This window comes from Ambystoma mexicanum, chromosome 9 (genome assembly GCF_040938575.1).
Source record: "Ambystoma mexicanum isolate Mex_15411 chromosome 9, UKY_AmexF1_1, whole genome shotgun sequence".
NCBI lineage: Eukaryota > Metazoa > Chordata > Amphibia > Caudata > Ambystomatidae > Ambystoma > Ambystoma mexicanum.
This window is the reverse complement of record NC_090931.1, coordinates 575,072,040-575,088,446: the sequence shown is the minus strand read 5'-3', so window position 1 is coordinate 575,088,446 and position 16,407 is coordinate 575,072,040. Positions and strand designations below refer to the sequence as shown.

The 16,407-nt window shown below is 44.1% G+C and overlaps 1 protein-coding gene across 2 annotated transcripts in view; it reads left to right on the top strand.

Annotated features, from left to right (window-relative positions):
- Positions 1-16,407, top strand: part of LOC138488295 (multidrug and toxin extrusion protein 2-like) — a 398,530-nt gene that overhangs the window by 291,581 nt on the left and 90,542 nt on the right. For both annotated transcript variants that reach the window (XM_069615178.1, XM_069615177.1), the window contains exon 15: positions 7,579-7,673. In XM_069615178.1, coding sequence (XP_069471279.1) covers positions 7,579-7,673 — 95 coding nt within the window. The remainder of the gene's footprint in view (positions 1-7,578; positions 7,674-16,407) is intronic.

Genomic DNA, 16,407 nt, shown 5'->3' with positions numbered 1-16,407 from the left:
GCCCTCCGGCATCTGCCACTCATGTCCCAATGCAGGAAATCGGTAAGCAGCAAAGTGAGAGAGGGAAGGCAGAGAGAAGGTTGCAGAGGCTACCTGGCTGAAAAAGATGCAGCGCACCATTCCCCAGCATTGGCGCCGGCTGCACCAGGCCACAGCAGACTCCCTCGACCGCTAGGGACTAAATCAAGGGTCACAGACACCCACCCAGAATGTACTTACCTTGGTGGAGGCCAAACTAGGGCCCCCTAACACGAAGCTGGGCACTGCATGCCCCAAGCCGCTACCACCATTCTACGGTGGTCCTGCATAGAAAAAAGGGTCAGAGCTTAATACATTATTGAAAATCTTCTATGTATGGAACACTTCTTAGGTGGGGACGATGGGGCCAGAATTGCCGGCAGCAAACCATCGTCCAGAGTATAAGGAGGGGATCAAAGGGGGCCCCAGGAAACAGGTATTTGTAAATTGTTTGGGTGAAGTCAAAGGGGGAAGTGACAGAACAAGAGACCGCCAGGATCAAGGACTGAGAAGTGGAGTGTGGAGGCAATATTTGTAACCAGTGAGGTTTTGGTTAGTGTGTGCAAGTGGTACTCTTTTGTGAGTGTGTGTAAAATAGTGGCAAGTTTGTTTGGGAGAAGGAGTGTAGAACTTTGAAGTGTTTATGTGAGTGAAAGGTGGGTGTTTGAGTATAAGGTGGGGTGGAGTCTGGAGGGAGGAGAAGCAGTGTGAAGAAGGGAGTAGCTGTGTGGACGGTGGAGCAGCAGTGTTGAGGGAGGTGTAGCAGTGTGGAGGAGCGGGTAGTACTCAGGAGGAGGGTGTTGCAATATCAAAGGGAGGGGAGTTGGTAGGTGTGACAGAAAGAAGACAGTCAGCCAAATTGTCTGGAAGGCATAATCCCCTAGCCCTTTTAGTTGAGTAACCACTTGATAGTGTAGGGTCAGTCAGAATGTCCCAGAGGGAGATTAGGTAGATAAGGCATTGACCTATAGTGTTTCACTTTTAGCTTCAGCTAGAGCTTAGTCAGCAGTGATATACCTTCTCTCTATATTTATCTGGGAAAAGGATACCTGGGTTAGGGTGGGACTGTTGCTTATACATGATAAGGGGAATAGCCTTAGCACAGTGCCTGAAAAACCCTTGAGACCTTTCTAGGAGTTTAAGTGTTGTTTAAGCAATCACATGTGGTGTCAGAAGTGGGATTCCTCAGGCCCAAAAATAGAGGCTGCCTAAACCAAGAGAATGGAAGAAAAGTCTGAGGCCAAACACACCTTGGTTACTGCCAAAATGATTTGGGGAAATTGGAGTAGAGCTAGTATTCCTAAATATTGATACAGTGTCAGTAGAAACTTAAAGTTCCTTGGAGTCTGCTGGATCAGAGTGAAACCCTGTTGAGTTCAGTGGACAAGGAGTCTATCATTCCTGTCCGACAACACCAGTCGACGTCTGATAGATCAGATACAGGAGGCCAGAGAGAACCAGCAAGTAGAGACGAGCCCAAGGTAGTAGCAGTGGACTACAGAGTCGTCCCATCAGCTCGGCATTCCAGCAGTCAATGAGCCCTACCAGCTCAGATGAGGAAGTGGAAATAGTAGTACCATCCAATCCAGAGGTCACTACGAGGCATAAAGGTCCAAGCAGCACCACAATGGCAGACATGTTAAGAGCCCTGCTAGATGGTGAATTGGCCATCTGTCGACATCAGGAAGCTTTAACAGCGTTACAGGACATGGTGACTGAGAGAAGAGAACACCCAACAGCTCTTCTGGTAATCCCACAAAAATTAGGCACGGTTAGGTACCCTGCAGCCTGCTTTATACATTGTGAGAGGGTCACTGAAACTGCCAGGTGGCAATGGGATTATTGGGCCAAATGCATCACCCAAATTATTAACGAGAAAGGCACAACAGGCATTTCAGTTCCTCCATTACGATGGAAGAGCCCCCTATGAAGACCTGAAGAGGGGCATCTTGGAGAGACTGGGGCAGAACAGAGAACATTATTGGCTCAGCCTCTGTCACCTAAGAATACGAAAGGTAGCAACACCCCAACAATTATCTTATTGAGTGTGGGACCTACCAAATGATTGGCAGATAAAAACCTATGAGGAAGTAAAACATATGCTGGTCCTGCAACAATTCATACATGCTCTACTACTGAAGCTACAGAAAAAAGTTCATATGGCAGCCTCATGAACCCCCTTTGGAAGAAACGAAGAGAATTGAGACCACACTAAAATGCAATAGTTATAACAATTGTTAACACAATAATAATTCTAAAAATAAATTCACAGGTGCAAAATTGAAAAAGGGTATGCCCTAAAACCCTACTGCAAATGGAGAACAAAGTGTCTGAATGAGCATTATCCAGAATTCAATTGCAAACTGTATTGAGGCAGTCAAAGAGTTGACAGCCACAGAATATTTCAAAATAAATGTGTACTAATGCAACAGAGTATAATCTAAGGTACACTAAAGAAATACAATAAAAAAACAATATCACATCTACTTCATTGGTGGTGTTAGTATACGTATTGTATAAAAAGAAATTCAAAGTAAATATATTAAATAGAGAGTCAACCATAATGCCCAATTATTTCCCAAAGGATCAGTTCCCCTATCACCTGTTTAACACCTAAAATAAAGGATCCAAACAAGACACCCAACATGTTTCAGGATCAAATCCCATCTTCAGGGGTACATCCTTATTCAGTACCTACAATGTAATGAAGATATATAGACCTTAGTGAACTGGTTAAACACCACTCTACATTATGACCCACTTTAGAAAACAAAACAATCAAAAATGAATAGGAGACACTGATCTCACTCAATTGTTTGTTCCCAGCACCTTGACTGTGGAAGACCAAGCAAATCTGGCAGTTTACATGATGCGTACACAAAAAATAAAACCCCACTACTTAATGCTCTACCTGTAGTGCACAGATCTAGAAAACAAATTGTCTTGATCTCCCAGAAAAAAACCTGCCTTTCAGAATAAAAACTTTCACATCTGGGTAACCGAATTCCTGCACAGGAAGAGAAATCCTGTCTCAACAACGACTCGCACACTTCTCGAAAAACCACTCTGGAAAAAAGAAAAGGGCATGAGTGCCTGCCCGCTCACATCAACGGCAATATACCATAAGCGAAGAGGTCGGCGTATATCACAATGATACTAATCCTCACCTTATCCCGATACTTAAAAGTGCGAGACTGCTAATCGCCGTAAAGATTCAAGCAAACTGAACCTGATGGCAACGGCCTGCGTCACGTGATGAAAGCATGTGTGGATACCTGTCAAGGCTGTTAATTAAGCAATAGAACCCGAGCGTCGGGGGCATTACCGAAGGCCCCGGGGAATTACCAGAGTCAGTAATGCCCCCGACACGAGGGTTCTAATGCTATTAGTACCCCTGCCCGCAAAAATTGCGTGACCGGGGCACTAAAAGCTTTTTTTTTGTCCCGAAACGCTGCAGCATTTCGGGGAAAAAAAAAAAGAAGATGGCCGTCCGTTTTCCCTTTCCATGGCGGCCATTGGGAGCGGACGCGCTGGGAACACAAATGTTCCCAGTCCGTCTGCTCCCGAAAAAGGGTCAAAAAGAAGGTAAGTGGGGTTGGGAGGGCGGGAGTGGGACGGGGTGGGAGGACGGGGAAAAAAAAAAAAAAAACGTACCTGCGTCCCCGGCGGGGGACGAGGGAATCCCCCAGCCATGTGGAGGCGCAGAGCCGGGATGGCCCCGCTCCGAGTCTCCACACGGCTGGAGGCTTCCCTCGTCCCCTGCCCGGGACGCAGGACCAAGAAGGTAAGTTGGGGGTGGGTGGGAGGGAGGGAGGGAAGGGAATAAAATTTTTTAAAAAAACTTACCCGAGTCCCCGGCGGGGGGCGAATGCAGCCTCTCAGTCGCGGGGAGGCTCTGAGCGGGAATGGCCCCGCTTCGAGCCTCCTCATTGGCTGAGGGGTTGCCACGCCCCCCGGCTTGGACAAAGGCGGTGGAATCCCGACAGAGGGATTCCCGGCCGGGTAGGGACCTGGCGAGAGCCAATCAGAATGCTTGTTGCATTCAGATTGTCTCTTGCCGGGTTACTAATGTTTATTAACAAGGCGTCTGCCATCTTGGAAGGGTGCCTATCAACCCGAACCTTTAGAAGAAATAATGCAGAAAGGATAGGAGACCATCTTATCCCACAATGTACAAAGTCGTGAATTGCTGTGGTTGCAATGGTATACCTTGTCTAAAACAATTATTGAAATGATGGCAACCTCTAAATGCATGGATACCCTGATGTTGATGTGCAAGACAACCCTATGTATAAACATGCTACTGGTCACGCCACCCCAGATAAGTTTATATCGCCGTAGGACAAACTACATGTGTAAGGCAGTGACCTGAGGCATCAGCCCAAGAATAAAAGATGTGCTAACCACGGTAATAATAGTACATCTCAGCTAGGGTATTATTGAAGTGTGCCTAATCACACAACTCGTGGATTTGCTAAGAGATTCCAATGAATAATAAAACTGTCACAGCACCGACTTGGGTGCCCCTTCTGTAGAACAGTCGGGGCGACCAATGCCGAAGACTAGTTACATGATGTAATATGTATGAAAAGAAAACATGTGTTTACATAGACATTCATGTGTTTCCAATAGTAACAGAAAAATATATTTAATTCCAAAGAATGGTTAAACAAATATACATTAAATAATTATTGCATTAAGTGACATTGACCAAATTCCATTAATCAAAACATAGATCAGGCTTCATTACGTGACATGAATAGATATGATCATTAAATGATGCCTAATTGATTTTGTTATTCAACACGAATCAGTCCTCATTAGGGAACATTGATAAAATGATCTTAGCAGGATCCCTGGTGGAGGTAACCACAGATAAATGGTACAGATGTTACTTCAAATACTATCAGACAATCTTTGTCAGGACCAACCGTAAGTGTGTCTTGGCAGGTGGTGACATACACAAGTTATATTGAATAGCCTTTACACCACGCTTTTTAATTCACATTAGTGCGTGCTTCTCAAGTGGAGGACAAGTAATCATTTTTGTTGTCTCCGTCGTTGCTTTGAATTTGCCTCTCTAGACGGAAATCCTTCAATACTCCTAACACATAACACCTAGAAAGCTCTCATGCATGCAGAGCTCAGGGTACATCCGCTCTGCACCATCAATGCAGAGCACCGCAATATAGCTTTTTCCCTCCGCTCCCAACTAACCAAATTAAGCCACTCTTCCAGATCCGCCAGAGCGCCTGAAGACCATGTAAATGGCAGCAGTGCGTGGTACAAATCCTAATAACATAAAATGGCGCCACCCCGTGTGTCTGCCATTACTACAACCTACACATTAGGACCTGCCGATTCTAGAGCGACTTTATGCATATTCTACTAGGTCCCATGCAGCATTTCTAAAATTTCAGAGGCATGCGCCCATCACTAAGATTTTCCCGGTGGTAACATAAGCAATGCCCCATGACTTTTTAACCCTTAATCGCTGGACATCTCCGTCAGACGTGATACTTCTTCTGGCATGGGTGCTCTATGTATTTGGTTTGCATTAAGCGTTTTTGCTTATGCTCTCAGTTCCTCGGCCCCAGTATGTTTATTCTTTGACATTTGGCTCAATAATTTGGAAGGGTAGAAGAGTGCAAGCGTAATGAAATATTACCTTCATGGTGATTCTGGAACTTTTGATCTACAGCTCTCCCACCTTTGTATTTCCTGTACTACTACTACTGCCCCCTCCTGCATATTTCAATGTCATTGTATTAGTGCTTGGCGTAAAATATTTCGAACAGGCGGTTGGCCCGCAAATATATGTGGTGGTAAAACTGTTGCACAGGAACAGATACTAGAATTTGGGTGGTTCTGCATTTCAAATTTGATGTAGAAATGTTTCTGCCTATCCTGCTGCAGTGGTAGGACTCCCAATATGTTGTGAAGGATGGAGAGATGGAGAACAAGAGTGCCTAATCAGCATAAAGGTTAACCTATATACATTTAAATGTACAAGAATGTTTGTGTATTGGGGACAAGGCCTGGGCATAGCTCGGTTTCCCCTCTCAGCCCCTCCTCCTCTAAAATTCTTGCTTATTTGGGGTCTCTGTTCCAGATTTCACCTCCATTTTATCCTCGCCTGCAAATCCTGGGGCCGTCCAAATAAGAACGTATTGTTTATGCTTACAAACGATTTACTGTCAGAGCGAGTGTTGCGAAAACTAAAATTCACACCAAGTTCTTTGTGCATTATGTGTTTAGTGATTCAAGCATTCAGCCCTTTTACCTCAAATAGCCATAGCACAGCATAGAATGCTATCAGTGGATAAATGGTGCTCCGTGTTATTTAGTGGTTCGTATACCCCTTAATAACAGTTGTACGTTTTTTAGTTCGTTTAAATGTATAGGATATTGTAAAGGTTTATTATTAATTAATAGTTCTTGCCTCTTTTTAAAGGGTTTCTCATTTTGCTTTTATTGCTTATTTCTATTTTTGGTATTAAGGAAATTGTCTGACATTGTGTAATATGTATTTAATGCACTTACGTTTTTAATGAATTTAATTCATATATGGGTAAAAGTTCAGTTCACCTGATAAATATAAATAAATAATAAAATAAAGATCTGTAGTCATTTTAATGTTGCCAAAATGCTCTTTAATTGTGTGCAAAACAGACAGAATACTCATTGGTGCTATTTGTCTCCTTCGCCTTTCTTAATCTTGGAAGGATAATCTTCAAACAGAAATGATTAATTTAGTTGTTCTGGGTGTTCAGTAAGACAAGTGAAACATTATTACAAACAATTTAAAGGAACACTGGAAAAATTCAAAGCCAGTTTTTAATTTAAATAATTTCCTTTTTTTATACCTTCTTTTACCAGGCATACAGTTAATTTAGTTTCACTCCTTCTTGTAAAGAGTTGCTCTCCGGTTAAAACAAATAGTCTGTTTCATAATTGAGCACCACAGCAATGTTAGAATGTGCTTGCCGCCCACTATTGCAAAAGCATTAATAATTAACAAAAATAGATAATAAATGCATTTGTAGACCTTTCAGCCTAGTCCTCTGGTCCCTTGCAAGGCCTGTCAGAACCCCAGGATATCCTGCAGAGACTATCCTCAACTCTCCCCATATCGACAATGCACCCTCAGTTTGATAGCAGGACATACAAAATGGCAATGAATGTTTGCAAGCATCAGGTTGGTCCCCTGCAAAGAGATGCTTCTATCAATGTGCTTTTTTTGTCTGGTTATGCATCTATCAGCAGCAGCTACACGTGCTCTTGACAATATGATTCCAGCTCACAGAGAGCAAGAGACATGGATTGTGAGACAGAAGGGGAAAGAGAGCACAGAGAGAGCCATTGCGAGAGGGGCGCATGATACGCTGGTACAGCTTGTATTTTATTTGTATAGCTTCATTTTAACTTTGAGATATTATTTCTGGATTATTACACAATCTCAAAATGTGCAACTCTTTCGTCGAAATGTTAAATATAAAATATTGCAAATGTAGACGTCAGGTTTTGTATAACTGCACAATGTTATTTCTCCTATCATAGGGTTGTGGTTCGGAATGTTCATATGCGTCGCCTTGCAAGCAGTTTTCTATCTCATTTTGGTGTTCCGGATGAATTGGACCAAAGCTATGGAGGAGGTACAGTTTTGGTTAATGTAATCTTTACATTGAAACAACTAGATGTGTGCTCACCTCACATATATATCCATGATCTAGTTAAGTTTGTTTGTTTATTTCTATCGCACCTTAACCCAGAGATATCTGGGCACATTCGATATTACAAGTGTTACACTTGTACAAAGGTCATAGAATACAGAAAGTGCAAAGATATCCAGTCAGTCAGTAATAAAGACAATCATTTACAAATACCGTCCTAGTTTCAACTTGTATGTTGGCAGTTGGAGGTTTTAGGGATGAAACAGATATTCAGTAGCCAGTTATGAGGCACATTGGTCATTAGAAGTTCATCGTTCTTTGTTAGCATTTGATGGAGAGGGACAGAGAGACGGAGAGACAGAGAGAGAGAGAGATCCAGAGAGAGAGAGAGAGAGAGAGAGAGAGAGAGAGAGAGAGAGATCCAGAGAGAGAGAGAGAGAGAGAGAGAGATAGAGATCCAGAGAGAGAGATCCAAGACTGGGAAACTGCGCCCCCCTTGATTTTTGTACTTTGTATCTAGGGACTATCAGGCCAAGGGTGTTAGAAGACCTAGTGACTCGAGTTGAAGATTTGAGGTTACATTTTTCTGTTAGATATGTAGGGGAATCATGGTTCACGGATTTATACGTCAGGGACATAGTTTTAAGTTGGATCTTGTCCTTGATTGACAGCCATTTGTGCTGTCTACTTGTTTCAGATATGTGAGCTCTCCTTGAGATACTCGGAGCAGATCTAAGAGCATTATTTTGCAAGATTTGTAATTTGTTGAGAACAGATTTACTTGCTCCCAGGTACAGTTCGTTGCAATAATCCAATTTGGAAAGTATTAGTGCTCCGGCAAGGGTAATGCAATTCTCCTTCGAGAGCAAAGGTTTACAAGCCCTGATCAGTTTACCTGTATAGGCCGTAGCCGAAGCTGTGGCCGTCTCTTGTTTATGTAGATTCAATGTGGCGTTGAGATAGAAACCTAGAGTTTTTACCTCTTTAGCCACTGGGATCTTGTTGCCATCTGTGTTGAAGGAAGTGTAGTCTGTGTTAAGTTTTTTCAGGTTAACTGTAGATACTACAATCAACAGCTCAGTTTTGTCGTCATTCAGGCCTAGGCCATAGGCCGTGGGTGGCCATCTACGCCTGAACAATGAGATAGATTTTATTCACTAGTAATGCATCATAATCGCAGATGCCCTTTAGAGGAAGGAGGATCTGGGTGTCATCTGCATAATTAGTGTAGGTGACACCCAGATGATCCAGGTCATCGAACAACGGCTTTGTGAATATGTTGTACATAGTGGGTGATGCACAGGAGCCTTGGGGTAGGGTCAGCTGATGCAGTGGGAGAGAAGACTCTCATTGTCCTGCTGTTGAGAAAAAGATTGTATCCAGGTAATGGTGTTATTGGAGAAATGGGCTGCTGAGGCAAGGTGGTTACATAATAATTTATGGTCAACCAGATTGAATGCCGCAGAGAGGTCTAGGAGTAATAACAGGGCAATTTTCCCATTGTCCTTCAGTTCGTCGATCTGTGCTTTTAAGTCAATCGGCGCTGTTTCGGTGCCATGTTGAGGTCTGAAACTGGATTGACGAGTCCCTAAGAGACGGTTAGTTTCCAGATATTTCTGGATATGTAAATAAGCTACCCTGTCCAGTCTCTTCAATAAAAATGGGACTGTGGTAATTGGCCTATAGTTTGTAGGGATAGTCGGGTCCAAAGATTGTTTTTTAAGGAGGGGTAGAACCCATGATTCCTTAAGGTGGCTAGGTACTACACGTGAAGTAAAGGAAACATTAATCAGTTTAGTTATGAATGGTGCCAGGTCTCTCGCAGCATCTTTAATTATTTGCGCTGGGCAACTATCGCCTAGAACCTTGACGGTTTAAGTGATGCAATCATTTTTTGTACCTCCAGGGCGGAGACTTGGGAGAATTTAAAGTCTTGGGGTGGTTTAGTATTAGGGTTTGTGTTGTGGTGGGGGCTGTCTGAGTTTTTAAGGTTTTGCAGGTTGCCGGCATTTTGGAGGTTTTGATGTTTTGCCGCAATTTTGGATTGCAGTGAAGCTATTTTGTTAGTTAGAGCATTCTGAATGTTCGTGCACCAGAGTTTGTCCTTTACGCATGGATCCGTGGGGGTGATAGGCAATGAGTATCACAAATAACTCTTTAATACTCAAGCTACCTTGATTAATTTTGTTATTGTAAGACTTGCGTTTGGTGCGAAGTATTTCTTCCTTGTATTTTGTAAGTAATACACACATGTTGCATGATGCCATTGCAATGATTTCAAAATGGTCATGTTCTCTGGTCTTTTCAATCATAACCAGAACAAACATGATTTTCAATCATTGCCTGAAAGCTGCATGCCCAAGTCGTCAACCTCATGGCGACTTGGACATGGACCATCGGAAATCACAACTTTAGGGTATCATTCTCTTGAAAACAACCTTTGCATGAAATCAATCACACATTTGGTAGAAATGTTTCCACAAAATCCACCTCAAACCACCTTGATGCATAGTCCACCATTACAATGGAAACCTATGTTCCTGTCCCAACATACTCACGGGTCCCATGAAATCGATAGCCTCTTTCTTCCATGAGTGCTCCGGTACATCCACATTCCCAATCTCCATCTTCTGGGTCTTTGGTGAATTATCACTTGCTCTACAAGGAAGGCAAAAACCAACCTCCTCATCCACCATGTCATCCATGCTGGGCCACCGGAACTTAGCCCTCAAACTGCTCTTGGTTGGATCTTACCAAGATGCCCCCTATGAGCATGCTTAACCAGTTATCTCCGAAGTGATGTAGGGGGAACCAATCTTTTCACCCCTGGCCAAACCCCACATGGAACTACTCAACTTGTCCCTGATCTTGTAGAACGGTGAACTGACATCCTCCCCATGACCCCAACCCTGCTCGGTCCTGGACATGTCTTCCTTCAATTTAATATCACTATCGATGCCTTCCAACCAGATATCTTTGGAAAATGCACTATCCATGGTATTAACCACCTGTGCAATCCACTCGTCGCTCACCACTTCTACTTCAGCAGAACCCATCCTAGGAGACCTTGATAAGCAATCAGCGACAGGATTACAACACCCCATGACAAATTTGACCACAAACTTAAAACCCTGCAAAGCAGATAACCATGTAGCGATCCTTGGTGTGGCTAAACCTGAAACCCTTGTAGGAAACAAATGCACCAAAGGATTATGGTTTCTTTTTATGACATAAGGAATTCCCCACACATACGTTTTGGAGTAGTTTGACGCCCAATAGCACGACACGCTCTCACGCTCAATTATGGAATACCTAGACTCAGCAACTGGAAGGGGTTGCAATGCAAATGCTACCGGTACCTCCACGCCCTTTCTGGAGTGACTCAGAACTGCACCCAGACCATGGGTGCAAGCACAGTAATGGTTGTCTCTGCCAAGGGATCAAACCTATGTAGCATGGATGCATTTTCCACCTCTTCCTTCATTCCTATGAATACCTTCTCTTCTTCCCCCCCGAAAAACTTTCCGCCCTTACCTTCAACAAATCTATCAATATAGCACATTTTGCTGAAAGTTCTCTACAAATTTGGCAAATCATCCTTGTTTGATGACGCCCTAATCTCCAAAATGGCATCAACCATCTACGGGCGAGTTTCCAGGACTGTTCCAGACAATCTGCGACCCAAGAATGATACCTGATGAACCTTAAATTGGCATTTGTCCTTCTTCAGTCATTCCCGCCACCTTGAGCCTTCTCAGAACCTCAATAACCCTTGCATCATGTTCCAACCCTGTTTTAGCTCCCACCACAATATCATCCTGGAAGCATCTTACTCCAGGGATATCCGCTAATAGATCTTCCATAATTTTCTGGAAGACAGCGGGCGCTGACACCATACAAAAAGGTAATCTCTCAAACTGATACGCGCCCAGGGGCGTAATAAAAGCAGTAAGCGCCCTTGATGTATATTGAAAATCCACCTGGTTGTAGGCTGCCGACAGGTCCAGGGTGGAAAACCATTGTGCCTCCTTTATAGTTGCTAACATTTCATTAACTCTGGGTAAGGGGTGTCTGTTGACCAATATATTGCAACACATAGCCTAACCCGACCATCCGTGCACAGGGTCACAACAATGGTAGACACCCAGACCCTGCAACTCCAACCTCACCTTCTCCCTCACCCCAAAGGCAGATTTCTCACCTTATACACACGGTTTGTAAGTGATTTCAATCCGGCACACACCCAAGTCAACGCCTGGCATGTAGTGCATAACTAAAATCCTTATTTATTTTTGTCTAAAAGTTCTTTATTCTGAACGATATACCACTCATATCACGCCCCTCCCTCTCCTGGAACCCCCCCTCAGTCACACTGAACCAGGAATCAGGCTGGTTTGCAAAGTTAAAATATTTATTTATGTATTTACAATTTAATCACACTATGTTTTAATGGGTACACAATAATCACCAATGGGGTGATATAACACTGAATAATCACTTTAATACACCAGGAGTAGTAGTGAGCAAAACAATTCCGCACAGAAATAATACTTTTGTGTGTGTGTGCAGATCAGATAGAACTGTGGTTAAAGGTTCCCCCTGCACACCCCTCAACCCCCAATGTTAATGTTAATGTTAAAGGTCATTTGTACCGCGCACTATCACCACCGGAGTGGTCCCCTGGCGCTCTGGCGGCTCTGAAAGAGGGGGGGATGGTGGGTTAGTGGGTGGAGGCTGGAAAAGTGCAAGATTGCAGTGATGTGCTGTTGGCAGCCTCAGCCCGGTGGTTCCGTCGGCTGGGCCTGGGGTGTATGCGGCCGGTAGTCGTCGTGTGCTGATGTGCGAGTCTGTGTTTTTTTGTTTTGTTGTTGCAGTGTAGTGAAGTTCGTGCGGTTTGCTGCGCTAGAGGTTTGTGGTTGTGTTTGGTTTGGAGTTTGAGAGGTGTATGCAGAGAAGGAAATTGTTAATGGTATTCGTTAGTCATCTCTATCCTGGACTGAAACCGGTTGGGCTCGTGTAATCTTACCCGACGGGATGCTTGTACACCCTGAGCCTCTGGAGGTACGTGCCCGATTTTCCATTCGAGGCCGTTTGAGGATCTAGCTGTCCCCTCCGCCCCCTCCCTTAATAACCTTGCATGCTCCTCCCCCCCTCCACATGACTAGCGCCGCTGCTATTGTCCATACACCCGGTTGTGTGGTGATTGGTGGTATCTTGTCTGTTCCACAGCCTCGTGGGACCTAGTTGTGGCTGTGAGGGCGGTGGGGGATGGTAAGGGTTGGCTGGAGTAGTTGTATCCGTTTCTCTGGGTCTCGCGAGTGGACCCCTGTGTCCAGCTTCAGCCCTGCTGGTGCCCAGGGTACTTCTGTCGGTTCTAGCGGTTTGTCACTGTCCTTTTTTGATGATTTGCTTGTCTTATTGTTGTTTCGGTTTTAGTCTCCGGTGTTGAAGAGGTAGGTTTTTAGTAATTTTCTGAATTTAAGGTGGTCTTTGGTGTTCCTTATCAATTTTGGGATGTTCCAGGTTTTCGCGGCTAAGTGGTAGAAAGCGGTGCCTCCGAGTTTCTTCTTGATGTAAGGTTTTTGTTCCAGTCGGATTTCGTTGGTTGACCTGAGTGGTCTCGTTGGCTTGTAGATTGTTATTTTTTTTTGTAGGAATTCGGCTCCTTGTCCGCTGATTGCCCTGTGCGTTATGCACATTGTTTTGAAGATGATACGCTGTTTTACTGGGAGCCAGTGTAGTGTTTTTAGGGCCGGGGTGATGTGGTCTCTTCTGGATAGTTTGAGGAGTAGTCTGGCTGTAGTGTTTTTGGATCCGTTGTAGCTTCTTCAGTAGGTATTCCGGTATACCGAGGTAGAGACTGTTTGCATAGTCGATACTTGACATGATGAGGCCGACGATGGTGAGTGTTTTGTGTGTGAAGGAGAGGAAAGGTAGTATTTTTCTTGCCGTGTGGAGGAGGAAGAAGCATTTCTTGACTGTTGCGTTTATTTGCGGTTCTAAGGTTAGGGTGTTGTCCATCAGGACTCCCAGATTTTTTACTACCTTAGATGGTGATGGTATAGATCCCATTTCTGTTGGCCACGGGATGGCAGTTTCCTTCTCTTGGTCTTTGGATATGACCATGATTTCTGTTTTTCCTGGGTTGATTTTCAGGTTGTTGGCATTCATCCAGTTGAAGACTTCTTTTAGACAGTCGGTTAGGTTTGAATGATCGGCTTGGGTGTCTTCGATCTTGTAGATGATTTGAGTGTCGTCTGCATAGTTGTAGCATTTGATGTTGCGTTTCTTGAAGATTCTGATTACAGGGGTTTGGTAGATGTTGAAGTACAATGGAGATAGTGAGGATCCTTGTGGTACTCCACAGTCGTTGACTTGTGGGGTGGATTTGAAGGGTTTGATCCAGACGGTTTCAGTTCTGTCTGCTAGGAATGATTTAGTCCAGCGTAGCGCTGTGTCTGTTATGCCTATGTCTTCTAGTCTTTTGGTTAGGGTGTCATGGCTAACTGTGTCGAAGGCTGCTGAGAGGTCGAGCAGGATAAGGGCAGATGTTGTGTTGGAGTCTGCGTTTGTTTTTAGGTCATCCCAGATGGATACTAGTGCTGTTTCTGTACCTCTTGTGGGTTTGAAGCCGACTTGAGCTTGGTCTAGCAGGTGGTGTTCTTCAACGTATTCTTGGGTTAGTTTGTATACGTAGGTTTCGAGGAGTTTGGCTGGGTAGGGGATGTTGGAGATTGGTCTGTAGTTGGAGAGGTCATCTACGTCCCCGCTTGTGTTTTTCAGAAGTGGTTTGATGTAAGCCGATTTGAAGATCCTTGGTACTGTCCCTGTTGCCAGTGATAGGTTTAGAAGGTTTCTGAAGTATTCTGCTGGTGTTCCTTGTCCGAGGATTGATTTGTAGATGTCCGGGGGGCAGGGATCCATCGGTGAGCCTGCTTTCTTGCTGTGTTTTATTAGCATTGCGAAAGCCTCTGCTGATATTTGAGGGTAGTTGTTGAGTTTGCGCTGCGGTTCTGATTTGGGTTCGTTTGGTTGTAAGTCGCTGCTGGTTGGTCCCTGTTGGATGGTTTGTCGGATGTCATTGATCTTCTTTTTGAAGTGGTCTGCAAGGTTGTTGCATAGTTTCTCCGAGGGGGTTGGGGTGTTGTCACAGCCTGGTGGGTTTCTCATTTCTTTAATGATACGGAACATTTCTTTTTGTGTGTTGGTGGCATTTGTGATTCTGTCATCATAATGCTTTCTCTTTGCCTTTTGAATTTCCTTCTTGTATGCGCGAATGTGCTTCTGGAACATTGTTTTTTTGTCTGGATTGTAATCTTTCCTCCATTCAGTTTCCATCTTTTTGTTTTCCTTTTTCATGGTGCTTAGTAGTGGGGTAAACCATTTTGCCATTGCTCTTTTTTTTGATGGTGTGAATGGTTTTTCTGGGGCCATCTTGTCGATTGTATCTGCAATCCATTTGTGTAGTATCTCCGCTTTCCTGTCTAGGTCAGCTAGGTCTAGTTCTGTTGTTGAGGGCTTGGTTAACTCCAGTTGTTCGAATAGGTTGCCTTTTTTGACGTCTTTCCAGTTTCTTTTTGTGGTGGCTGTGAGTTTGGGAGGTTGGATGTAGACTTGAGTAGGCAGAGTGATTACGAATGGGATGATGAGATGGTCACTCCACAGTATTTGTATCGGCGGTGCCATGGTGATGAGTTTTTCCTCTGCGAATATTGCGTCCAAGGTGTGTCCTGCCGAGTGAGTTGCCCCTTTTACTAGTTGTCGTAGTTTCATGGTGGCGAGTTGTTCAATCATTGAGTTTTGGGAGTTGGCATGACTGTCTTCGAACCAGATGTTGAAATCCCCCAGTATGATTAGGTGTTCGTGGTTGATGGCTATGTTGGTTATGGCTTCTATGAAGTTTTCGACGAAGGATGCATCATAAGTTGGGGGTCTGTACACCAGGATGAATGTTATGTTGGGTTTTGGGCTAGTTGTTAGTTGTGTGACCATGGACTCGCAGTTGGGGATGTTGAGTGGTTCGTCTGTTCTTATTGTTAGCTGCTCTTTAAATGCTATTGCGATGCCTCCTCCTTTTCTGTTTTTCCTGTTTATTTGAAGGCATTTAAAGTTTGCTGGGAGGCAGCTTTGGAGTGTGATTTTGTAGTTGTCGTCCAGCCAAGTTTCTGTGATGAACAGGATGTCGATGCCGTTGTCGTCGAGTAGGTCGAAGATCTCTGTAGAGTGTTTTGACATGGATCTCGCATTTATTAGATTGCAGTGGAGTTTAGAGGTGTAGCTTGGTTTGCCTTTTTTTGTTAGGGTCGTTTTCTGATCTTGTTCAGGAGCAGGTTTCGGGTTGTCAGCGTTCTCAAGTAGTACTTCTAGGTTTAGCCTAGGGTTTTTGTTTTCATCTGGTTCGTCTTCCAGGGGACATGGTTGTGGGTTGGGGGTTCTTCTTGCTTTGGTGATGTATGGTGTTATCGCTTCAGTTGTGCGCATGTTGTATCTGGTGGAGTTTGACATTCTTCGTGATGTTGGTAGGTTGTTCAGTGTAGTTGGTTTTGGCGTCGCGTTGTTTCGATCTGGTGAGTAGGTCTCAGTGAGGTATGGAGTTAGGTAAAGGGATTTGTCTCTTCTTTCAGTGTTGGTCCAATCTTTGAACCTGTCTGTGGGGGTGTGTTCTGTTGTTGCGGTTCTTAATTGAAGTTTCGGGGTGTTTGTCCTTTCTTCTCTT